This window comes from Festucalex cinctus, chromosome 17, assembly GCF_051991245.1.
Source record: "Festucalex cinctus isolate MCC-2025b chromosome 17, RoL_Fcin_1.0, whole genome shotgun sequence".
Lineage (NCBI taxonomy): Eukaryota > Metazoa > Chordata > Actinopteri > Syngnathiformes > Syngnathidae > Festucalex > Festucalex cinctus.
This window is the reverse complement of record NC_135427.1, coordinates 23103894-23130817: the sequence shown is the minus strand read 5'-3', so window position 1 is coordinate 23130817 and position 26924 is coordinate 23103894. Positions and strand designations below refer to the sequence as shown.

The window sequence follows — 26924 nt, the reverse complement described above, 5'->3', positions numbered from 1 at the left end:
TGCTCAGGCCCTAATGATAATACAATAATAATAATAGTAATAATAAATAAATAAATAAATAAATATATGCCACTGTCATAAATTTTATAATAATAATAATAATAATAACAATAATAATAATAAATTAATTAGCTGTGAATAACATAAACTTTATTAACTCCATGAAATATAAGATGTTTTTTACTGCATACCGAACTGAACCGAAAACCGTCAGCACAAAACCGAAAACCGAACTGAGGATTTGGTGAACCGTTCCAGGCCTAATACACATATAAACATACATACACACACAAATTTATTTCATTTATACCTGATTTACTTATTTTTCTTTTTAAACCTCTTTTTAAATACAGTAATTGATTCACATTTTTTCAGTTCAATTTCGTAATTGTTCCACAAATTAACCACTTGAACAGAGACACATTTTCTTTGTTTGTTCTTATTCTTCTCATTGTTTTTTTTTTTTTATCATTTGTGCCCCTTAACCCATAGCAACAGCCCTCTAGGGACCGGTATATTTCATATTAAAAACAGTTTGCGAACTCGTTGTTTGGGAGGGAAGCTAACTAACTGCACAGCCATAGCATGACATAAGTCGGACATTTGAGACAAAAATTGAGCTCAGAATAAATTAAACATGACAAAATAACACTATTGAAACACAAAACGTACTTACCCATGGTAGATGAACCATGTTGGAAGTCCTATAAATAATGTCCAAAAAGCATATCGATGTGAACAGGCAACCGTGGCTATTGTTTACAAATAGGTAGGGATGTCACAATATTGGCGATATCGTGATATTAAAAAGGACACGATATTGTCGTCGTCATGTTTGCGATATGAAAAGCAGCTCATCTCCGTTGAAAAACATTTTTGCCTGCGTCTGCCGAATACAGCATTATGAACTACATAGACCATGATGCTTCGCGCCGCCGCTGAGCCAATAGGAACACACGGCGCGCGCTGTTTGAGAGAATTTGAGATGGTGGAGAGTGGCGAACCTTCTGAGATGGCTTTAGAAGAAAACACGGCAATTGAGATTAAAAATGCTCCGCGAACTTTTAAATCAGATGTGTGGAAGCACTTTGGTTTCTCCGTTGCTACAAACGACAAAGGGGAAAAAGTCACGGACCGACGGCTCGCAGTATGCAGGTACTGCCACGTTCAAATAAGGAACACATCGGGTAATACAGGCAACATGCGATGTCATTTGGCAGTTCATCACACAGAAAAGTATCAAGAACCCAGTAAGGAAGTCCCGTCTGGACAAAAAACTCTACAGGAGTCATTTTTGACAACGATGCCTCATAACAGCGCAAGGGCTCAAGAAATAACAAGGTACATCGCCGAATACATAGCGACTGATTTGCGGCCGTTTTCTGCAGTAGAAGGCACTGGATTTAAGAGGTTAGTAGCTAAACTGGAGCCAAGATATAAAATCCCACCACGAGCACATTTTTGTCAAGCTGTTTTTCCTGCTCTCTACAACGAAACAAAGAATGGCGTTAGAACCCATGGTTTCTTTGTCATGTCCTCTGACGTGGTGGAGGAGTAATGCAGGGAAGTACTCTCTTCTTTCCTCCTTAACAAAGACATATCTGTGCATACCAGCGACCTCAGTGCCCAGTGAGAGGGTATTCTCAATAGCAGGGGATGTTGTCAATGCCAAGTTATATTCTTCTCCTTTGTAATGTTGACTTACTGATCTTTCTAAAGAAAAACCTAAAAACAAGCTAAATGGTAGTGTTTACACATGGCATTTTTGTTTTGAGCCATCTTGCCAGGGTATTTTTTGCCCGATTATTTTATTTGACTGACTTGTGAGTTCCAGCAGACTATTTTGTGTTTATGTTGCACATGTTTATTTGTTCCTATGTGGTAGTGTTGTAGCCTAATTGAACTTGTTTGCACAGGGAATCACATTAAGTGACTTGACCTTCCCAATAGGTTTACAGTTGTACGTTTCACCTAAAAAGGAAAATCTCTTTAAGGTAGCCACTAGCTATTACTGGCTGCTTCATTGTTCCTGACTTGACTTGAATGTTGCACTATTGAATCACCAAGTGATTTTCTGCGGTCATAATTAAAAAAGAAAAATGACAATAAAATGACTGGCCAAGCCTATTTCATTGTCACTGATGTTAAGGAAAAATATATATATATATTGTGTCACTCACCCTGCCACTAAGTTATTTAGTCTTTTTTTTTTTTTCTTTCAATATCGTGAGCTTTTATACAGTATCGTGAGTTTTTAATAATATCGCCAACCAACTCACAATATCGTGATAATTATCGTATCGTGAGGTTCATATCGTGATAATATCGTATCGTGACATTTGGATATCGTGACATCCCTACAAATAGGACTCTCTCTATTCATGGTTGTTATCGCGTGAGCTCAACTCTCCACCGTGAACCCCCGTGATCTTGTAGTTAGCTGGGTGTAGATACCCGGACATGCAACACACACGGTAATTACAGTCCGCGTGGCCGACCATATGGACGACGCACAGTGTCCGTTCAGCGTCAAGACTCAGTCGTAAACAGAGAGAATCTGTTTATTTCAAAATAAAACATTTTAATCAATTAACCGTAAGTACAGTAAGTTCTTTTATTCTTTCAACTGTGCTGTCGCGGTGGCCCGGTCCAAAGTGGTACCGGTCCGCGGCCCGGTGGTTGGGGACCTCTGCTGTAGCCTATCCCAGCAGGCTTCGGGCAGCAGGGAGGGTACACCCTGAACTGGTTGCCAGCCAAGACAAACAGCCATCCACACTCATAAGCACACCGAGGGACAATTCGGAGCATCCAATTAACCTGCTGTGCATGTCTTTGGAATGTGGGAGAAGACCCACACAGGCACGGGGAGAACATGCAAACTCCACCCAAGAAGGGTGGATTCTGGACTAGATCTTGCGTCCTCTCCCTATAACCCTCATTCTGAATAATAACCAAAATGCCACGTGTGTTTGCTTTCTTGTGTCTTGCAGACATCAGTGAATATGTTTGTCTTGAGCAGCAGGAGCCGGATCACCTTCACATTAAAAAAGAAGACGACGACTACAATGAGGTCCCCAAAGAGGAAACAGAACAGCAGTCTCCTTCCATTAAAAAAGAGGAGGAGCCAGAGCATGCTTGCATGAAAGAGGAGAGAAAAGACCCTCCCTACATCAAGGAAGAGCAGGAAGAAAAGGATGTCGATATGTTGTCATCGACTGGTGTCCCCTTGAAGAGTGAAGATGGTGCAAATGAGGCGAGCAGAGGGCCGGAGCCTCCAACCAGCAGCTCATGTCAACAAATGACAATTGAAGGAGATGGAGATCACTGTGGAGGATCACAAGCAGACGGCCTCCTAGCTCCACTGTCAGAAAGTGACGCTATGTCAGATGCTCTTCAGGATGAGGAGGAGGCTGAAAGTGGTATGACATGTCACACTGACAACAAACGATGGGAATGTTCTCTGTGTAGGAAAACTTTCGCTCGTAAGGACTATTTGAAAGATCACGTGAAAATCCACACTGGTGATAAACCTTTTTCCTGTACAGTTTGTGGGAAAAAATTCTATAGGAAGGGAAACTTAAAACAGCACACAAGAACCCACACTGGGGAGAAACCAAATGCCTGCTCAGTTTGTGGGCAAAGATTCTCTCTCAAGAGAAACTTAAATATGCACACAAGAACCCACACTGGTGAGAAACCTTATGCCTGCTCAGTTTGTAGTCAAGGATTCTCTCAGAAAGGAACCTTAAAAATTCACACAAGAACTCACACTGGTGAGAAACCTTTTGTCTGCTCAGTTTGTGGGAAAAGATTCACTCAGAAGGGACACATGAAAAGACACACAAGAACCCACACTGGTGAGAAACCTTATTCCTGCTCAGTTTGTGGGCAAAGATTCTCTTATAAGATTTGGGTCAAGAGACACAAGTGTGCTGGTGAAGAACGCAGTAATCAAGAAGCTTGCAATGAAAATGTAAATGCTTAGCACCTGGGGTCCATTTCACAAAGCAGGGTTAGTGAGAACCCTGAGTCGGTTAACCCTGAAATGCGGCAAACTCTGCGTTTTCCGTTTCAGAAAGGAAGGTAACTCTAGCCTGTTTCCTAAAAAGAGGTAACTTAATCTCTCGGTCAATCACCGTAGTAACAGAGTCTATGAACCAAACCTGGTCAGTATCTCAATGAACCTAGTTTCTTCATTCATTCAGTCAGCTGGCGAGTTGTGGCGTAACATTCCGGTAGTTCTGCCATATGTTATTAAAACAACAAAAACTAATAATAATCAGTCAATAAGACTCTTTTAAAAGTCAACTGTTTCACGAACATGGCATGTCCTTTTGACAATGATCCCATTGGTGAAGATGTAGTCTATTAAACTGTTGAACCAATTTAAGATTGCAAATAGAATTGCTGACCAACTTATGCCAATGTCAGACTAAGCGATTTATTTATTTTTTTCTTACACGACAGTTGCTGTCACGTTACACGACAAATTCGCTCCGTGTCGTGTAGTCACACTACACGTCTGAACGCGACAAGACACCAGCCGATCATCGCGTGTTGTCTTGCCAAGAGAGACGCGTCGGCCACTGTTTGTCGGGGAGGTGGGCCAAAAAAAAAAAAAAAAAAGGCAAGGACAGGGAGTGTTTGCGTGAATGGAGCACGCATGGGAGCACGCATGTGATGTGAGCGCATTGCTTGCGCTCCCTGCTCCGCAATAGTTTTTAAAATATGATTTAGTAGCCAACACTGTATTTTAATTTATTTAGGCCTACATGCGCCGGGGTATATAGCCGATTTTGTTGATTGATTTGCGGGATGACATCTTGTTTTACTGTTTGATCAAACACTGAAATATTATATTGTTTGAGTATTTTTTACGGCTTCATTTATTCATATTTGACTTGTTTTAGTACGGTGCATTGGATAGTACGCCACTCACTCCGAGGGGGGGAAAAAAAAAAACTTTCAAGTGAGAGCGGGTGACACAGGCGGCGAGGCCTGGCCTGACTATATGAAAATGTGATCGATCCTCACTAAATATGTGCCCATCTCATATGCCCAAATTTCTGAAATTATTAGAACAACAGTCAAAATATATTTTGGTCCTCTATTCACGTCGCTGTTGCCTGACGGGTTGTACGGATGCGTGCACGCTCCATGCAGCTGCAGCGCCCCCCTCGAGATGCACCTGCCTGGCCCCATCCCATGAAATATCCAGGGGATAAATAAATAAATACATAAACGAATAAATAAACAAATGCTAATAAAATAAAAATGCTTATAAAAAGAGCTATAAATTGCTGTTCAGTGTGTGATTGACGTTTCGCTCCCTCTCACTATTGGTCAATGCTGTGGAACCAAACGGACGACGACGTAGGTATGTCACATTATGGGGCAAGACGAGCAAAAATTCTAACATGCTAGACTTTCGTCGTGATGGTCGTGAACCGTCCCGGACAACCGGCGACCAGTCGTTGAACGTATCACACTACACGGGCGAGGCTACGTCAAGACAACCCAAAATCGTTTACGACATGCCCCGTTTGTCCGCGACACGTCGGTCGGGCTGAAATCGGGCTGTTTTCGTGTAGTCTGACATCGGCATTAGTAAAATTGCTTGAATTGGTAACACACAATTGAATTAAATTAATCCAAAGTGAAAATCAATCAATTAATCAAAATTTATTTATATAGCACCTTTCATACATTCAAATGCAACTCAAAGTGCTTAACAATTAAAACATCCACAATACAATAAAAAGAAAAAGTCCCATAGCCTCCTCCCCATATCACCATGATCGTACCCACACTGAGAGGGATTATGGCCAACCACAACAAGGAGGAATGCCATCCCGGAGACCGCCGACCCACAGTGACCACAGCCCGCTCCATACAGACTGAAGCGAGCCAGTTCCCCCGGGGCTAAGGGGCCTCTGGGACAACCGCCCGCCCGCAGGAGATGACCAGCCATCCCTCCCTCCCCAGTGTGGAGGCTCCCCCATGAGGAAACACTGGGAACAAAAAAGTTAATAACTACCAAATAAAAACATTCAAACAGTAAAAGAAAACAGTTAAACACTAGAGAGAAAAAAAAACAAATCTAAAAGACAATCTAAATTAAAATAGTTAAATAAGTAAAAGGGGATAAAAAGAAAAGAGATCATTCAAATGCCAAACTAAAAAGGTGAGTCTTGAGCCTCCTCAAGTTGAAAAAATTATGAATTCGTTTCATTTATATTTATTTTGGATTAACTTAAATCAAGTTAATATTAGGGCTGTCAAAGTTAGTGTTAACTACTAATATATGTCTTATGTCTATATTCTGCTTACTTTGTTTCAGACTTAATTCTTTATACTTATTTATATACTTATACTTATTTTTATTAATTATTCCTGTTGAAAGGCAATGTCTTTTTGTCTTTAGGTTGAAATTCTGATATTCTCTCACCTGACTGTTTTTTCCTACAAAGAAATTGGTTTGTATGGGCATGAAAATCCTGGGAAAATTTGAGAAAATTGAAACTGCATTTTCCAAATTCTTAAAATATTATTGAAAAATAAAATGTTTAGTTGAATTTTATTTAAGTCATGGAAATATTGCATGATTATTTAGGATGTGTAAAACAAAATGCTGTAACGTGATTAAATTGAATGTGACACCTTTATATTCACATGGTATTACTAGCCAAATCTAAATATTCTGACCTGTAATATCAATGTTTCTTTTGGCGTAAACAAAATGTACCAAAGAACCTACTGAGTATCTTCTCTTTATTTCTGTGAGCATGTTTTTTTTTTTTCAAGCTTTTCTCTACTAATGGGTCTATCGGGAGTGGTTTGAGGCAGGAAATAGCATCTATGGGTGGAAAATCAGTGGTCTGGTTGAGTGCATGTCAGAGAGTCTGGAGGACCCATACTATGGAGGACGAAAAGTGCCAACATTAAATAAATAAATACACCATTAAATAATTAAATAAAAGTGTCATTAATTAATTAAATGTGTCATTAATTAATTAAATGTGTCATTAATTAATTAAATGTGTCATTAATTAAATTACCTGTGCTTATTTAATGATTTATTTATTTATTTATATATTTAATTATTTATGTATTTATATATTTATTTATTTATTTTATGTATTTATTTATTTATTTCTCTATTTAATTATTTATTTATTTATTCATTCATTTATTTATTTCTCTATTTAATTATTTCATGGTCGCTGTGTGGCGGTGTTTCGTGAAATTATGTTATCTGTCAAGCTCGCCCGTCAAAGTTAGTGGGCGGGGCTGAGGCCTGATTCACTCAAATCTTGTCTAAGCCACTGCTTCGGCCTGAAGTGGTTGTCAACATGGCGGCTACGGTGACGGAGGACCTTCACGAGCTTTCAAGGGAGTTAGTGAGAGATATTTTAGATCTTGCTGAGCATGCAGAATCAGGACCTGCAGACCCCGAGCATATAAAGGGTAAAGTGGAGGAATTTATTGAAGTTGTTGGACTTATTTCGGCACTTTCCGACCAAGACTTTGACCGTAGCGTGACCGCAATTTTAGAAGAAGTACTCAACAGCTTCACTGGTACCCGGGCACAACGATCCCAACACACACAGGTACCAGGACAATTGGCGTTTGATATACCCAGTGTAGTTCTGGAGCAACACGTTCTTTGTGGGATACCAGCAAGTCAAATCGCAGCGATGTTCGGAGTGTCAAAAAGGACCATCAGGAGACGCATGAAGCATTGCGGTTTGAGGTTTGTACGTCATTACATACATACATACTAGCAGACCCGTCACCAGAAAGAAATTGTAGGGGGGGCATTACCTTTTTCTGGGGGGGCACACTTTATCAACCTAAATCTAATGTTCATCAGGTTGAACAGCGGCATTGTGACAACTGCAAAAGTGTTCAGAAATATTTTCTGTCACTTAAAAGCGGCAGTTCGTTCTGAAATCTAAAAGACAAACTGAAAAAAAAAATGTATAGTTCATTTTGCATTTATTCAACTCAAAAGTTCATTTGAAACAAATCCACTCTTCACTTCTGTAAACAACTATGTCCGAATGAATGACTCTGTGACCCAGCCCCTTCTATCTGGAATTGGCTAGCAGTTGCCTTCATTTGCGTGTTGGATTAGGGCTGTACGATATGGACAAAATTTCCTTTCATTTTTGCCAGACATCTCTATTCTTTGATCTTTGACTCAGCATGAGACTTCACATCATTTTACTTTTTTTTTATAGTGCCTTCTGTATTTTGTGTTATTAGGGCCCGAGCAGCGACCGCTGCGAGGTCCCTATTGTTCCTGAAGGAATTCTTATTAGGGCCCGAGCAGCGGCGGCGGCGGTGCCGCTGCGAGGCCCTATTGTTTTTGTAGGAATTCTTCTTCTTATTAGGGCCCGAGCAGCGGCGGCGGCGGTGCCGCTGCGAGGCCCTATTGTTTTTGTAGGAATTCTTCTTCTTCTTATTATTATTATTATTATTATTATTATTATTATCCGCAAACAATCGCATTTTTGAGACGCTAAACGTGAACGAAAACTCACCAAACTTTACACGCACATCAGGCCTGGCGAAAAATTTGATATTTTAAAGTCGCCATACATGATAACAGAAAAATGGCTCCATAGCGCCACCTACATGGGTTAAACGGATCCCTGTCCCGCTACGATTGTCCTATGGCGACGAAAATTGTGTGGCACCCGTAGCACATCCAGATGAACAAAAACCTCTTTGATGTGTGTACCCTAAAATAGACAGAAAGTGAGGTATGATCATCTGAATGTCCAATTTTGGCCCAGTTTTGCACATTTACAGGGGTCATACTTTTGCCCGCTTCTCCTACACGGTTAACCTGTTGACTTCAAACTTGGGATGGACCATCTCAACACCTGGGACAACATCATTGTAAAAAATCTAAAGTTTTTGATATACTATATGACGGCGGCGACGCATCAAATTTAGAGTTTAAAAATTCTTACTTCACGAAGCATTGCCGGTTGTACGTTTAATCTAGAGCTACGAAAATTGGTACACATATGTAACAGACTATGACCTACAAAAAACTCTTTTTGAACCATATGCTAAACCTAACAGGACGTCCGCCATTTTTATTTATTTTGGAACGTGTTGCCATTTTTTTGGCCATTTCATTGGGGTCTTATTTTAACGAACTCCTCCTACAGTGTTTATCCGATCATCTTCAAACTTGGTGTGATTCATCTAAAGATGTTGAAGATGAAAAGTTATTGAAAGCTCTTTATTTCTTCGCACGCTGTTGTCGTGGCATGCACTTTTTGCAAAGGAAAAAAATCCTTCTTAATGAAGCATTCCCAGTTGTACGAAGTAGCTAGAGCTACAAAAATTTGTAGACATTTGTAACAGCCCACAATGTACAAAAAAGTCTCTTGGTGCCATGTGCTAAACCCAACAGGAAGTCCCCCAGGGGCCGGGCATCACATTTTGAGCTAGAAAACTCCTCTTTAACGAAGCATTCCCGGTTGTACGTTTCACCTAGCGCGATGATAATTTGCAGGCATACATAAGAGCCCACGATGTACAAAAAAGTCTCTTGGAACCATGTGCTAAACCAAACAGGAAGTCTGCCATTTTGATTTACGATGGGATTTGTTGCCATTTTTTGTGGCCTTTTTCAGGGGTCATATTTTAACGAACTCCTCGTACAAAGTTCATCCGACCGTCTTCAAACTTGGTGTGTTTCATCTTAAGATGTTTAAGATGCAAAGTTATCGAAAGTTTTTTATTTTGTCGCACGCTGCTGCTATAGCGATGCATTGTTTGCCAAGTAAAGTGCTGCTTTGTTTTTTTATCTTTACATGTGTGAAAACTCATGAAACTTTGCAAACACATCAGACTTGTCATGAACATGAATTTTTAGAGATTTATTGTGCAATTTGCAATAAATAGCGCCCTCTAGACATTTTTATGAAGTATTTCCGATTGTATGATTCTGCTAGATTTGTGAAAATTAGGACAGACCCCTATCAGCCTAATACCTACAAAAAAGTATGATGTAGCCATTTGCCAAACCAAAGAGGAAGTCCGCCATTTTGATTTTATTTTGGGAATTATACATCATTTTTGGCCTCTTTCATTAAACTTTGCACAGACAAGGCATGGAAAAAACTAACATTTTAAATGGTCCTTGTTCCATGTAACAGTACCCCAACGTGCCAGTACCTTGACGTGCAAGTAACCCAACGTTGTGCTCAATAGCGCCCTCCATGCATTTTTATGGAGCATTTCCAATTGTATGATTCAAGCGATACACAACTAAAGATGACTTGACCTAGATTTGTGAAAACTGGGAGGCATACCTATTAGCTTAAGACCTACAAAAAGTATTCTGTAGCCGTATGCTAAACCTAAAAGGAAGTCCGCCATTTTGAATTTATTTTGGGAATTGCACACCATCTTTGGCCTTTTGCACTCACAAAGCTTGTCAAAAACATTTTAGATGGTCCTTGTCCGATTTGACAGTACCCCAACGTGCCAGTACCCCGACGTGCAAGTACCCCAACGTGGCCCAGGTTGCGAGGGCCCTTTATAGCTGCTCGCAGCTCTAGTTAGGGCCCGAGCAGCGGCGGCGGCGGTGCCGCTGCGAGGCCCTATTGTTTTTCAAGGAATTCTTATTCTTTTTCTTTGTTATTATTCTTTTCCGCAAACAATCACATTTTTGAGACACTAAACGTGAACGAAAACTCACCAAACTTTACACACACGTCAGGCCTGGCGAAATATTTGATATTTTAAAGTCGCCATAGGTGATAACAGAAAAATGGCTCCATAGCGCCACCTACATAGGTTAAACGAATCCCTGTCCCGCTACGATTGTCCGACGGCTATGAAAATTGTGTGGCACCTGTAGCACATCCCGATGAACAAAAACCACTTTGATGTGTGTACCCTAAAATAGACAGAAAGTGAGGTATGATCATCTGAATGTCCAATTTTGGCCCAGTTTTGCACATTTACATGGATCATACTATTGCCCGCTTCTCCTACACGGTTAACCCGATTGACTTCAAACTTGGGCTGTACCATCTCAACACCTGGGACAACATCATGGTAAAAAATCCAAAAATTTTGACCTACTATATGACAGGGGTGAGGCATCAAATTTAGAGTTTCAAAACTCTTACTAAACGTAGTATTGCCGGTTGTACGTTTAACCTTGAGCTACGAAAATTGGTACATATATGTAACAGACTATGATCTACAAAAAAGCCTGTTGGTGTCATATGCTAAACCCAACAGGAAGCCCGCCAGAGGCGGGGCATCAAATTTTGCGTTTCAAAATTCTTACTTAAAGAAGCATTCCTGGCTGTACCTTTCACCGAGAGTTACCAAAATTTGAAGACATATGTAACAGCCCTCGAGGTACAAAAAACTCTTTTTGAACCATATGCTAAACCTAACAGGACGTCCGCCATTTTGATTTACTTTGGAATGTGTTGCCATTTTTTTTGGCCATTTCATAGGGGTCTTAGTTTAATGAACTCCTCCTACAGAGTTTATCTAATCATCTTCAAACTTGGTGTGACTCATCTTAAGATGTTGAAGATGAAAAGTTATTGAAAGTTTTTTATTTCGTCGCACGCTGTTGTCGTGGCATGCACTTTTTGCAAAGGAAAAAAATCCTTCTTAATGAAGCATTCCCAGTTGTACGAACTTTGGAATGTGTTGCCATTTTTTGGGCCATTTCGTAGGGGTCTTATTTTAACGAACTCCTCCTACAGAGTTTATCCGATCATCTTCAAACTTGGTGGGACTCATCTTTAGATGTTGAGGATGAAAAGTTATTGAAAGCTCTTTATTTCGTCGCACGCTGTTGTCGTGGCATGCACTTTTTGCAAAGGAAAAAAATCCTTCTTAAGGAAGCATTCCCAGTTGTACGAAGTAGCTAGAGCTACAAAAATTTGTAGACATATGTAACAGCCCACAATGTACAAAAAAGTCTCTTGGTGCCATGTGCTAAACCCAACAGGAAGTCCCCCAGGGGCCGGGCATCACATTTTGAGCTAGAAAACTCCTCTTTAACGAAGCATTCCCGGTTGTACGTTTCACCTAGCGCGATGATAATTTGCAGGCATACATAAGAGCCCACGATGTACAAAAAAGTCTCTTGGAACCATGTGCTAAACCAAACAGGAAGTCCGCCATTTTGATTTACGATGGGATTTGTTGCCATTTTTTGTGGCCTTTTTCAGGGGTCATATTTTAACGAACTCCTCGTACAAAGTTCATCCGACCGTCTTCAAACTTGGTGTGTTTCATCTTAAGATGTTTAAGATGCAAAGTTATCGAAAGTTTTTTATTTTGTCGCACGCTGCTGCTATAGCGATGCATTGTTTGCCAAGTAAAGTGCTGCTTTGTTTTTTTATCTATACATGTCTGAAAACTCATGAAACTTTGCAAACACATCAGACTTGTCATGAACATGAATTTTTAGAGATTTATTGTGCAATTTGCAATAAATAGCGCCCTCTAGACATTTTTATGAAGTATTTCCGATTGTATGATTCTGCTAGATTTGTGAAAATTAGGACGCTGTGGGTGAAGAGTTCATAGAGCACCACGCAAAAGCACCCCACGTCCGATGCCACGGAGAACCTGCTCTCCGTCAGCGACTCGGGGGCGTACCAAAAGTTGGGGCTCTCTCCTGCCAGCCTAATACCTACAAAAAAGTATTATGTAGCCATTTGCCAAACCAAAGAGGAAGTCCGCTATTTTGATTTTATTTTGGGAATTATACATCATTTTTGGCCTCTTTCATTAAACTTTGCACAAACAAGGCATGGAAAAAACTAACATTTTAAATGGTCCTTGTTCCATGTAACAGTACCCCAACGTGCCAGTACCCTGACGTGCAAGTAACCCAACGTTGTGCTCAATAGCGCCCTCTATGCATTTTTATGGAGCATTTCCAATTGTATGATTCAAGCGATACACAACTAAAGATGACTTGACCTAGATTTGTGAAAACTGGGAGGCATACCTATTAGCTTAAGACCTACAAAAGGTATTCTGTAGCCGTATGCTAAACCTAAAAGGAAGTCCACCATTTTGAATTTATTTTGGGAATTGCACACCATATTTTGCGTTTTGATTAAACTTTGCACACACAAGGCTTGTCAAAAACATTTTAGATGGTCCTTGTCCTATTTGACAGTACCCCAACGTGCCAGTACCCCGACGTGCAAGTACCCCAACGTGGCCCGGGTTGCGAGGGCCCTTTATAGCTGCTCGCAGCTCTAGTTCTTCTTCTTCTTCTTCTTCTTCTTCTTTTTCTTTGTTATTATTCTTTTCCGCAAACAACCACATTTTTGAGGCACTAAACATGAACGAAAACTCACCAAACTTTACACGCAGATCGGGCCTGGCGAAAAATTTTATATTTTAAAGTCGCCATACATGATAACAGAAAAATGGCTCTGTAGCTCCACCTACATAGGTTAAACGGATCCCTGTCCCGCTACGATTGTCCGACGGCTATGAAAATTGTGTGGCACCTGTAGCACATCCCAATGAACAAAAACCTCTTTGAAGTGTGTACCCTAAAGTAGACAGAAAGTGAGGTATAGAGTATTTAAATGTCCAATTTTTGCCAATTTTTGCACATTTACAGGGGTCATACTTTTGCCCGCTTCTCCTACACGGTTAACCCGATTGACTTCAAACTTGGGCTGTACCATCTCAACACCTGGGACAACATCATGGTAAAAAATCAAAAGTTTTTGACATACTATATGACGGTGGCGGGGCATTAAATTTACAGTTTCAAAATTCTTACTTAACGAAGCATTGCCGGTGGTACGTTTAACCTAGAGCTATGAAAATTGGTACACATATGTAACAGACTATGATCTACAAAAAAGCCTGTTGGTGCCATATGCTAAACCTAACAGGAAGTCCGCCAGAGGCGAGGCATCAAATTTTGTGTTTCAAAATTCTAACTTAATGAAGCATTCCCGGCTGTACATTTCACCTAGAGTTACCAAAATTTGAAGACATATGTAACAGCCCTCAAGGTACAAAAAACTCTTTTTGAACCAAATGCTAAACCGAACAGGAAGTCCGCCATTTTGATTTACTTTGGAACGTGTTGCCATTTTTTGGGCCATTTCATAGGGGTCTTATTTTAACGAACTCCTCCTACAGAGTTTATCCGATCATCTCCAAACTTGGTGTGATTCATCTTAAGATGTTGAAGATGAAAAGTTATTGAAAGCTTTTTATTTCGTCTCACGCTGTTGCCGTGGCATGCACAGTTTGCAAAGGAAAAAATTCCTTCTTAATGAAGCATTCCCAGTTGTACGAAGCAGCTAGAGCTACGAAAATTTGGAGACAAATGTAACAGCCCACGATGTACAAAAAAAGTCTCTTGGTGCCATGTGCTAAACCCAACAGGAAGTCCCGTAGGGGCTGGGCATCACATTTTGAGCTAAAAAACTCCTCTTTAACAAAGCATTCCCGGTTGTACGTTTCACCTAGCGCTATGATAATTTAGAGGCATACATAAGAGCCCACGATGTACAAAAAAAGTCTCTTGGAACCATGTGCTAAACCAAACAGGAAGTCCGCCATTTTGATTTACGTTGGGATTTGTAGCCATTTTTTTTGTGGCCTTTTTTAGGGGTCATACTTTAACGAACTCCTCCTACAAAATGTATCCGACTGTCTTCAAACTTGGTGTGCTTCATCTTAAGATGTTTAAGATGCAAAGTTATCGAAAGTGTTTTATTTTGTCGCACGCCGTTGCCATAGCGGTGCATTGTTTGCCAAGTAAAATGCTGCTTTTTTTTTTTTTTTTCTAAACATGCGAAAACTCATGAAACTTTGCACACACATCAAACTTGCCATAAAAAATGAACATTTTAGAGAGTTTTTCTGCAATTTTCAATAAATGGCTCAATAGCGCCATCTCGACATTTTTATGAAGCTTTTGGAAATGTATGATTCAGCTAGATGTGAAAAAATTTGGATACCTATCAGCCTAAGACTTACAAAAAAGTTTCTAAAGCCATATGCTAAACCAAACAGGAAGTCTGCCATTTTGATTAACTTTGGTATTTGTTGCCATTTTTGGGGCCTTTTATAGGCGTCATATATTCTTTGGCGCGTTTCATCTTAAGATATTTAAGATGAAAAGTTATTGAAATTTTTTATTTTGTCGCACGCCTTTGCTGTAGCGATGCATTGTTTGAAAAGAAAAATGTTTTTTATATGATTCAGCTAGATGTGTGAATATTGGGAGATCAGCCTAAGACTTACAAAAAAGTTTCTAAAGCCATATGCTAAACCAAACAGGAAGTCTGCCATTTTGATTAACTTTGGTATTTGTTGCCATTTTTGGGGCCTTTTATAGGCGTCATATATTCTTTGGCGCGTTTCATCTTAAGATATTTAAGATGAAAAGTTATTGAAATTTTTTATTTTGTTGCACGCCTTTGCTGTAGCGATGCATTGTTTGCAAAGAAAAATGTTTTTTATATGATTCAGCTAGATGTGTGAATATTGGGAGGCATACCTATCAGCCTAATACCTCCAAAAAGTATTCTACGAAAATTTGTAGACATATGTAGCAGCCCACGATGTTTAAAAAAAGTCTCTTGGTGTCAAGTGCTAAACCCAACTTCTTTTCTTGATAATTTGGAGGCATACATAAGAGCCCACGATGTACAAAAAAGGTCTCTTGGAACCATACGTTAAACCAAACAGGAAGTCTGACATTTTGATTTACTTTGGTATTTGTAGCCACTTTTTGGGGCCTTTTATAGGGGTCATATTTTCTGCAAAACTTATCACATTGTCTTCATTCTTTGGCATGTTTCATCTTAAGATATTTAAGATGAAAAGTTATTGAAATTTTTTATTTTGTCACATGCCTTTGCTTTAGGGATGCATCGTTTGCAAAGAATTTTTTTTTGAGAGTCTAAACACGGGGAAAAACTCACAAAACTGCACACAGATCAGATCTCTCATGAACATGAATATTTTATAATTTGTTGTGCAATTTGTAATAAATGGCTCAATAGCGTCGTCTAGATAGTTTTATGAAGTATATCCGATTATATGGTTCAGCTAGATGTGTGAATATTGGGAGGCATACCTATCAGCCTAATACCTCCAAAAAGTATTCTATAGCCATGTGCCAATCCATTTTGATTTTAAATTGTGCATCATTTTTGGCCTTCCATGAAACTTTGCAAACACAAAGCATGTCTAAAACATTTACAATTTAGACGGTTTCCTATGAAACAGTACCCCAATATGCCAGTACCCCGACATGCAAATACCCCAACGTGGCCCGGGTTGCGAGGGCCCTTTATAGCTGCTCGCAGCTCTAGTTTTATTTCTATACTTATACAGATTTTTTTTTTTTTTTTTAGTATTTTATTTGTGTGTATACTTATCTACTTATATTTACTCTAATTAATTTTATTTTGTGTTATTTTATTTCACTTGTGTCTACTAAAAGACTAATTTCTATTCCATGCACAGCACTTTGTATGGGACAATGGCTGTTTTTAAAGTGATTTAGAAATAAGGTTGAGTTATGTCGATGATATACAGAAACAACATATGGGTTCAGTGAAAAACTAAGCAGAATATCAATCCAAAAGGATGCACAAAGTGCTGTTTTTTTTTATTAGAACTTAGTGACAGTCATCAACATGAACAAACTTGGCAATAAAAAAAAAAAGAGAATTCAACTCACATTGTACTGCAACTGCTTTAGTGATAAATAATTTTATGCTCCTTAGTTGTTGTTGTGTATGTGTGACTGCTTGGGTCTGTTAACAGCATACTGTGTATTGCTACAATTCATCCGTGCTGTGTGGCTTGACTAATTAAAATAAGTTTGACACTCACTTGTAAACGTAACCAGTGGACTCAGGATTCCCATTGATGTCAACTGTGTCATGCTGGATCGAGGCACGACGTGCTCACTGCTCAGTCCTTTTGCCAGCGCCAGCCGGCAAATGCGCACTATCTACCCGGAAGTAGATTTGGCTAAGGCACGTCTGCAGAGCGCGCGTCTACCCCCACCCCACCCCACCCCACCCCACCCCTCCTGATCCTGATTGTCATTGGCTTGCTTAGTTGTCAATCACAGCCAAACTTGAAAGGAGGTATGTGGTTGGCTGGCACGCCATGCTTGACTTAAAACAGAAGGCGCAAGTTTACGTGACTGATAGGACGAATAGTTGGTGAGTCATCTTGCTCGGGCGGGCACGGCTGACTGACAGGGCGGGCACGGACCCCCAAGGCCCGCCCATGGCGACGGGTCCGCATACTAGTGCTGTCAAAGTTAAAGCGTTAACTAATTAATTAATCACAAAATTATCGCATTCATCATTGTATTGCCACAGATTAATCACACTATTAATTTTGACCGCAGATGATCCTTTTCAGCCGACAGTGGATGGTTACATTAAAGGTAGCTGTTGGAGTTTGAGCAATAAACATAACTACATGCATTAAAATAAAGCATTTAATAAATGTTTATATTGCCGTAGGTCATTTTTTCCCATTTTAAATTATGCGAATAATTATATTGATTAGAAAAAGCAGGATGGGAAAAAAAGAAAAGAAAAAGCAGGATGAGTGTGTGCAGTGGGCAAAAATGTTGGGGGGGGGAGGGGAAGCTTTTTTAAGTCAGTGATTAATCATGATTAATCAACATTCTACTATGTGATTAATCTGATTAAAAAATGTAATCGTTTGACAGCTCTAATACATACACACACACACACACACACACACACACACATATATATATATATATATATATATATATATATATATATATATATATGTATGTATGTATGTATGTATGTATGTATATATATATATGTATGTATATATATATATATGTATGTATATATATATATGTATATATATATATATATATATATATATATATATATATATATATATATATATATATGTATATGTATATGATCCAGATCAATTGTTGATGTATTGTTTGCGCAGAAAGAAAGACCTCTATTCACCTATAAATGATGAGGAGTTGGACCGCATTGTAACTGAAGTCCACAGACTACATCCAAACTCCGGTTACAAGTTAATCCATGGCCATCTCAAAGGAAGAGGTGTACGTATTCCAAGTGAGTATAACAATATGGGCATTGATGTAATTTAATTTTAAATATTGATTATTGAATATGAATTGGTGAGCCTAGCAAATTTTATGCTTCTGTCATTTTGTCTGCCATCTCCTGAAGCCAGAAGCTATGCATTGAAATATGAAATATTGAAGTTTAGGTTAGAAACTTGTTTAGTCTCTTTCAGAACATTAACTGGACTTTTATTTTTGGGGCTTTGGTTGTGCTGTAGCTACTGTAGTAGTTTTTCCACGCATTATTGCTTCATAATATGTGATGCCACAGGTAAGAGTCTGGCTATTTCCTCTCCTCAGTCTCAAGACTGCAAGAGTCTTTACGCAGAGTTGATGCAGAGGGAGTTCACATGAGACGATTACGGTTGCGTGTAACAAGACGACGGCAGTATTCTGTTCCTGGTCCAAACTCTTTGTGGCATATAGATGGAAACCACAAGCTAATCAGGTCAGTGATATTGGCAGAAAATCAGTGCAAATTTATTGTAGATGTACTGTAATCAAAAATGCTTTACAATTAAAATTGTGTTTATGTGTGTGCATGCGTGTGTGTGTGTGTGCTGACAGGTGGAGATTTGTTGTCCATGGTGGGGTGGATGGATTCAGTCGCTTAGTGGTCTACCTGACTGTGGCTGGCAATAATAGAGCTAGTACAGTGTTACAAAGTTTTATCACTGCTGTTGAGCAGTATGGGCTGCCTTCAAGAATAAGGTCTGATAAAGGAGGGGAGAATGTAGATGTGGCAGAATTCATGATCAGGAGCAGAGGTACTGATAGGAATTCGCACATCACAGGCCGAAGCGTCCATAACCAACGGTAAATATGTTTGGCTTATACAACAAGCACTGAATGTACCTCTTTGATGTGGCAGAATTCATGATCAGGAGCAGAGGTACTGATAGGAATTCGCACATCACAGGCCGAAGCGTCCATAACCAACGGTAAATATGTTTGGCTTATACAACAAGCACTGAATGTACCTCTTTAGCATAGGCCACACATAAATTAACACCTTGTCAATATTATCCTAAACACAGAATAGAGAGGATGTGGAGAGACGTTTATGAACATGCCCTGGACCTCTTCTATCAGATCTTCACTTCATTTGAAGATCAGGGAACACTGAATCCAGACAATGAAGTTCATCTTTTTGCACTGCACAGGATCTTCCTTCCATTAATCCAGCAAAGCCTCAACTCTTTCCGAGATGCCTGGAACTTTCATGGTCTGAGAACTGAACAGAATCAGTCACCGCAACAACTCTGGAGAAGATACAGAGAGCAAGACCCTATCGAGGATGCTGCTGAGGTTATAGAAAATTACACACCTTTTCAACTGTAAATTGACTTTGAAGGGGGAAAAAAAGCAGTAAAAGTAATGATAAGCTCAATGAGAAAAGACATCAACCTGTATCCCATGCAGAAAATAACACCTCAGTCGACCTGTGTCAGTGCATGTCATTTTGAGTCACATGACCCACAGACATTACCAGACCACTTATTTTGTCATTTGAATCTGCCACGTGGCAGTTTTAATATCACGATATTGCGCTTATCGTTACATCCCGAGTACTCTCTAGGGAAAAGTGTCTCACCCACACCCACTTTGTGATATCATCTACAGACCAATCAATATCTGAACTAAAATTAGTCTCATGTTAATGTCATCACAAAAAATAAAGAGACAAAGTTATGTTATGTAACAACAACAATGCGTCCCTGTACTGTTACAAATCTCATTTGGACAATGCAGATACCTAATATTTTTAAGTATGCAATTGATCATGCTTGTCCTCCTTTCAGGTGTATGAGGACTATGGGATTGACTGGAACGGACCTCATGCTCTTCGTGGTCGCATTGTGTTAGTCCCAGAGATTGAGCTGGCCCGAGAGCTCTCCGATGAAGAAGTTGCCATTTTGCCAGCTCCAGGAATATCTGTTACTGAGGCAATCAGATCATATATAGAGACTGTGCAGGTTTTAGAACAAATCATACCAGACTGATAGCCAACCCATGCCTTTATTACATTATAAAAACATGCATGAACTAAAAGTTTTGCTTTACTGTGGAGAAAAAAAAAGAAAAAAAAAAGTTTACTTCTAAACTGTTCTACTCACTTGGCATCAAAATTTTGTTAATGCCAGTTGAGAGAAACATAACTGTTTGTTCGGTGAAAATTAACAATGCACGTTTGAAAAAAAACATCAAATGCTGCAGTTTGATTTTTAAAACAAAAAACATTTTCACAGGTACTGAATGTGTCAATCGAACTGACGTACCAAACAGTGTATTCAATAACATGTCATAAGTAAGCTTGATACTTGACTCATTTTAGCCATTTTCAGCTGTAAGAAGATATGTTGTCTAATTAATGTGATAATGACATTTTTTATATCTAATTAAGAACTTTAAAAATATTTTGCCACATGCTGTCAACTGAAAATGACAACACAGGTGCTCAGGAAACAGGTAACAGCCAATCACGTTGATCATGTGGCATTAGCAAACTGAGCCACGATTGGTTGTTCACCCGTTTCCTGAGAACACGTTATGGCATCCTCAGTCGACACACTGTAAGTTCCAATGTGTGTTTTTAAAGGTTTTATTTGTACAGGAAAAATAATTAAGTTTATCACAATTTGAGACGAAATATCTTCAATATCTTCTTACAGCGGAAATGGCTAAATTAGTCAAGTATAAACAAGTCCAAATCCAGTTTTTACAGTATTTATAGCAGACAGGAGTGCTTGCTCAAATTCCATGTACATTTTGAAATGAGCAGGCAGCTTTAGTGTTTCAAAACATGTGGATGATGTTGGAAAGTTTCCTCCAGAAACCTCCACTTTTAGATCAGGAGGAAGCATAGCCCAGCCTACCCAGAATGTCAGCAGTTCGGCCAGTGTGTCTGATGAAGCTGAAAGTCAAAATGGATTAAGATGACATTTATTTCAAATTTAATTTATCTTATCCATCAATGATACACAGAATCATTGGCTAAAAATGTAAAACATTGGGGAAAAAATGTTATACCATTCTCAATAAACATCCTTAGAAAGCCAGTGATGCGGCACATGGACTCTATGTCAAAGTCTTCATCAATGTCCTCAACTGGCCATGTGATTTTTTCAAGGACCATCTAAAAGAATAATTAAGCAAGTATTTTAACTGGAGAACTTATTTTGGTCACATTCTTGGTCAAAGTAAAAATAACCTGCTAATACAGCACATGCGAACACATTAAGTCACAAATAAAACTACATTTCTGACATACCTGTGGCGTGAACTGCATTTCACCTGTCTTGGGGAAAAGAATTGGAACGACATCCGGTCTAGATGTCAACAATGCCCATAACATAACATCTTTCAGTCCCTTTCTCAACTGTTTAATTTGGCGCATGGTCCTCCCAATCACCTAATAGACAGACCAGACCTATAATACAATCTAAATGCTCAATTTTTTTCTTTTTTTGCATGGGGTATGTGTTCATAATATAATGTGGATAATAAAATCAGTAACACATTATATTAACCTAAAAGACCATTAGACATTTTAAAATAATGTACCCCTTTTCCACCCTGCAACTCACTGAATGAAGAAGTTTGTTATACAGCCACCGCCGATTTATTTTGGTGACTGCCGGGAGATCCCAAGACATGGAGAGTTCTGAAACTGTGTCCTTTTGTCCTTGTGTAAGTTCCTCATGTTCAAGCTAAACCCAAGAGCATATACGTTATTACATTTTCCAAGGCAAAGATGTCTTCAAGTTACCTACCAATTTTATGATACTTCTGATGTGCAGATCAGGACAGTCTTCTATAACAACAGTTGCTGTTTCAGGGTCCCCATTAAACAGTACATGAATTACAGCAGGGCTTAATCCTGTGACACGTGGGCCGTCATGCAGGAAACTGTGGGCCAACATCCTTCCTGCAACCCGGAAGAGGTCGCTTTCAATGAGTGCCTCTGATGCTGCTGGAACGAGGTGGTCAGGTTCACCCTCAAACAGCAATGTTCGGCACATTGCTCCTGTTAAGAACAAAGAGCCATTATCACAAGCAGTCCCAACAATTACCACTGAACTGAATTTCAAATGACAAAATAACCATAAAATTATGAACTTGCCAAGATTGAGATAAAATCCAAATTGGAGTTTGGATATTATTGTTGTCATAAAGTACCGCATCACTCCCTCTCCAATAGCAACATCACCTGAAATAAAATACTGATAACAACACAGTGGTGGAGAAACAGTAGCTGACTGATATAGGTAACTGGACCGAGTAACATTTAACAAGCAAAGAAAAAATATTTATGTTGACTGTAATCCTAGATTAACAAACTAAGGAATCCAGATAAGAATGGTTAGAAACAGAATACAGATTGGATAGGCTCAAACATGCCCGTGACACTCATAAGACTAAGCAGTTCAGAAAATTGATGGCTGGATGGATGGTTATTTCATTAGTAGTCATCAATTATATATTTTGGATTTCATTCTCCTATTCAACAATTCCATATGATACTTGATGGGTATAAACCTTAATGATGCATTTATATAACAGCATTTGTTGTATCTGTATTACTTACCAGTGAGAGTACAATGGAGTGGACATGCCCATTCTTGCTGCCGTTTATAGAATGTGAGAAGTTCCCGTTCCCTGTCCTCTTCAGAGTCTCTTAGGTCCATCTTCATCCTCAGTGGAATCCCAGATGCATGTTCCCTTAGCAGACTCTCTTTGTACACCTTGGAAGCTTGAGCTGGTTCTTTAATAAGCTTCCATTCTAGACAACAATGATAATAAAGTTACTGTTTCAATGAGTTAGGCATGTTACATGCAGATATCCACTCAGTCTACAGAAAAGGAGAAAAGTCATGGCTATGCCACCAACAAATTTGTGAAGCATCTTCAGAAATTGTTTAAAAGCCCAGAGATAAAAGAAAAAATAGCATTCTGAACAAAAAAAATAAATATTTTCAACTGAAGATCATATACTGTATAACCTAGTTGCATGTTATGTGTATGACCGAGTTCTCGTGTTACACACAATTGTAGAGAAATTCTATTGTGATGCCAAACCTTTGTCTGTGTCTTCATGATTCAATTCATCAATGTTAATCACTGCTGGTACTGCTGCACTCTCAGCTGATGTTTCAGGCCTCGCTTGAACACTGTCATTGACTGAGGCGGTCTGTTCATCATTTTCTTCACTTTGTCCTGTCCCTTGATCTGCTTCAGATTCTTGAAGAAGTGAACAAATTAAAATGATCCATACTCCCTTTATTGAATGTGCAACACTCTAAAATAGTCATGTTTCAAAACAAAAACAAAAAATAATAATAATAGTGTGCTATCCCTGCACTTATGTATAAAGCACTTACCCATTGCAGCTCAGTCTGTGAACCTTCATTTCTGAAAAAGGCACTACCTTTTCACAAGTTAGGCAGTTGATGTCCGGCCCAGAGTCATGATGTGAGATCTCCTATGAACAACAAATTGCTTTTAATTCCTTATTAAAAAGTTTGATTATATATTAAACTTGAATCTCTGTCAAATTCCATACACAATCTAAGGGTAGATCCTGTTGAAGTGGACGTATGTAGAGTGTAGCCTGTCCAACCATCGTTGATGGGTCTTTCATGTAGGCAAGAGTGTAACCAGAGCTGGGACATGAAAGCAATCCAAGATTTCGACTGCGAGTCGATCCTGAAATCTTTAGAAGTTCAAAACCTCCTCCATCCTGAAGCTTTGGAAATACTTCTATCAGTTTATTTCTTAAAACCATGGGATCATTGTCATTCCCTGTGAAAACAAAAGACTTAGAGTCACTTAAAACTGAGCAAATATGCCTATAAAAAAACACACAATTCATAATATGAACATTAAGTTGTGAATCAGACATGAACATATACATATGATTTTAAAATTAAATACAGAGATAGATAGATAGATAGATAGATAGATATATACATAGATAGATACACCCCTACACACACACACACATACATACATATTTTGGAACAAAAGAGAAAAAAAAAAGTAACACACTGAGCTGAAATTGTTATTTTTTGCTCCCCAAGCCCTGAAGCAAGGAGGTGTGATTTAAGCGCCATGTTGGGTACTTTGTCTGTCTTGTGGTCAGCCAAACAGCAGAAGGTGTGCGTGTAGCTTGTTCTATTAATTTGAATTGGGGGTCGTCTCGCCCTCCCTCTATTCGCACCACCAACGCCACCACCACCGTGACCACCACCATATGGCGCAAAGAGCCTCGCTATCTCGCCTGCAATAAGAGAAATCTGGCACAGCTTCATTTTTTTATCTGGAATAATTCTGCCAGCTAACAACATTTTGCCGTATAATTAGTTATCTTGACATTGTGCTCCTACCTTTAAAGATTTATGTATTACGTACATAATCATAATGAACCCATTGAAAAATTTTTTTTTTCAAACTACAACGTAGAGGCACAAGTGATTTTTACTTTACCCTGGACAGGTGTTGTAGGTGTTCTAGAGGAAGTGGCAGGTGTCTGCTGCGACTGAGCAGCCACCAGTGGCTGAGGAGCTCGGGATAGAGCTTCTTCTATTAAATTAGCTGCCTCTCGTAGCAGTTCCGGACAACTTTTTGCCATTTTAGGCCAACAACCCGCAAGACTCGCGCGTTGACGAGCAGTCTTCTCCTTCTCCTTCTCCTCCTCCTTCTTCTTCTAATTTAAAGACGAATAGCAACCTATGCACGTTTTCTGCCACCTACCGGGCGGATTAGTAATATTTACGTTTAGTCAGAATTACACGCACTCAACTTAACCAGTTTCTTATAGATATTGAATAGGTTTTTATTAATGATCTAAGCTTGTTGTTGTACAATACCAACACAGAGGTGAATAGCGCCACCCAGCGTAGTGTATTCTGTTTGCTAGCGACGAACACTGCATCAATCCATTATTCTGAAATGGATTTGCCTTGACTTGGTGAGCAGGGTAACCAATCAGGTGTTAGGACCTGCCCACCAAACGTTGACGAGCGAGTTTGACAGATAACATAATTTCACGAAACACCGCCACACAGCGACCATGAAATAATTAAATAGATAAATAAATAAATGAATAAATAAATAAATAAATAAATAATTAAATAGAGAAATAAATAAATAAATAAATATATAAATACATAAATATATACATAAATAAATAAATACATAAATAATTAAATATATAAATAAATAAATATGTAAATAAATCATTAAATAATCACAGGGAATTTAATTAATTAATGACACATTTAATTAATTAATGACACTTTTATTTAATTATTTAATGGTGTATTTATTTATTTAATGTTGGCACTTTTCGTCCTCCATACTATGGAACCATTTATTGCAAATTGAATAAGAAATCTCTAAAATATTCATGCTGATGACAAGCCTGATGTGTGTGTAAAGTTTCATGAGTTTTTGCACATGTTTCGACCCCAAAAAAAAAGCAGCATTTTACTTGGCAAACAATGCATCGCCATGACAACGGCGTGCGACAAAATAAATAACTTTCGATAACTTTGCATCTTAAACATCTTAAGATGAAGCACACCAAGTTTAAAGACAGTCGGATAAATTTTGTAGGAGGAGTTCGTTAAAATATGACCCCTAAAAAAGGCCACAAAAAATGGCTACAAATCCCAACGTAAATCAAAATGGTGGACTTCCTGATTGGTTTAGCATATGGCTCCAAGAGACTTTTTTGTACATCCTGAGCTCTTATGTTTGCCTGCAAATTATCATAGCTTTAGGTGAAACGTACAACCGGGAATGCTTTGTCTGTTTAATCAAAACGCAAAATATGGTGTGCAATTCCAATGCATTGCTATGGCAACAGTGTGTGACAAAATAAAAAACTTTCGATTACTTTGCATCTTAAACATCTTAAGATGAAACATACCAAGTTTGAAGACAGTCGGATAAATTTTGTAGGAGGGGTTCGTTAAAATATGACCCCTGAAAAAGGCCACAAAAAATGGCAACAAATCCCATCATAAATCAAAATGGTGGACTTCCTGTTTGGTTTAGCACATGGTTCCAAGAGACTTTTTTGTACATCGTGGGCTCTTATGTATGCCTGCAAATTATCATAGCGCTAGGTGAAACGTACAACCGGGAATGCTTCGTTAAAGAGGAGTTTTTTAGCTCAAAATGTGATGTCCGGCCCCTGGGGGACTTCCTGTTGCGTTTAGCACATGGCACCAAGAGACATTTTTGTACATCCTGGGCTGTTACATATGTCTACAATTTTTCGTCGCTCTAGCTGCTTCGTACAACTGGGAATGCTTCATTAGGAAGGATTTTTTTCCTTTGCAAAAAGTGCATGCCACGATAACAGCGTGTGACGAAATAAAAAACTTTCAATAACTTTTCATTTTCAACATCTTAAGATGAATCACACCAAGTTTGAAGATGATCGGATAAACTCTGTAGGAGGAGTTTGTTAAAATATGACCCCTATGAAATGGCCAAAAAAAATGGCAACACATTCCAAAGTAAATCAAAATGGCGGACGTCCTGTTAGGTTTAGCATATGGTTCAAAAAGAGTTTTTTGTACCTCGAGGGCTGTTATATACCTCTACAAATTTTGGTAACTCTAGGTGAAACGTACAGCCGGGTATGCTTTGTTAAAGAGGAGTTTTTTTTAGCTCAAAATGTGATGCCCGGCCCCTGGGGGACTTCCTGTTGGGTTTAGCACAGGGCACCAAGAGACTTTTTTTGTAC

At 39.0% G+C, this 26924-nt stretch overlaps 1 protein-coding gene and 1 long non-coding RNA gene across 2 annotated transcripts; both read right to left on the bottom strand.

Annotated features, from left to right (window-relative positions):
* Positions 1 to 20226: 20226 nt before the first annotated feature.
* LOC144004484 (uncharacterized) lies at positions 20227 to 22178 on the bottom strand. The gene is made up of 4 exons (XR_013279393.1): positions 21940 to 22178; positions 21754 to 21876; positions 21197 to 21578; positions 20227 to 21080 (listed from the first exon to the last, which is right to left on the bottom strand). It is a non-coding gene; the product is annotated as an uncharacterized LOC144004484 (long non-coding RNA).
* A 500-nt stretch (positions 22179 to 22678) lies between these two features.
* On the bottom strand, positions 22679 to 23849 carry LOC144004478 (uncharacterized). Its single transcript, XM_077501642.1, has 4 exons — positions 23730 to 23849; positions 23548 to 23648; positions 23246 to 23407; positions 22679 to 22949 (listed from the first exon to the last, which is right to left on the bottom strand). The coding sequence occupies exons 2-4, from the start codon at positions 23549 to 23551 to the stop codon at positions 22747 to 22749; spliced, it is 369 nt and encodes a 122-aa protein (XP_077357768.1). The 5' UTR covers positions 23552 to 23648; positions 23730 to 23849; the 3' UTR covers positions 22679 to 22746.
* Between the last annotated feature and the right edge of the window lie 3075 nt (positions 23850 to 26924).

Excerpts from the sequence above, each read along its gene's own strand:
- LOC144004478 (XM_077501642.1), bottom strand. Across the intron at positions 22,950-23,245 it reads TCATGAAGACACAGACAAAG|AATGGAAGCTTATTAAAGAA; the intron begins GTTTGGCATCAC and ends ATTGTTGTCTAG.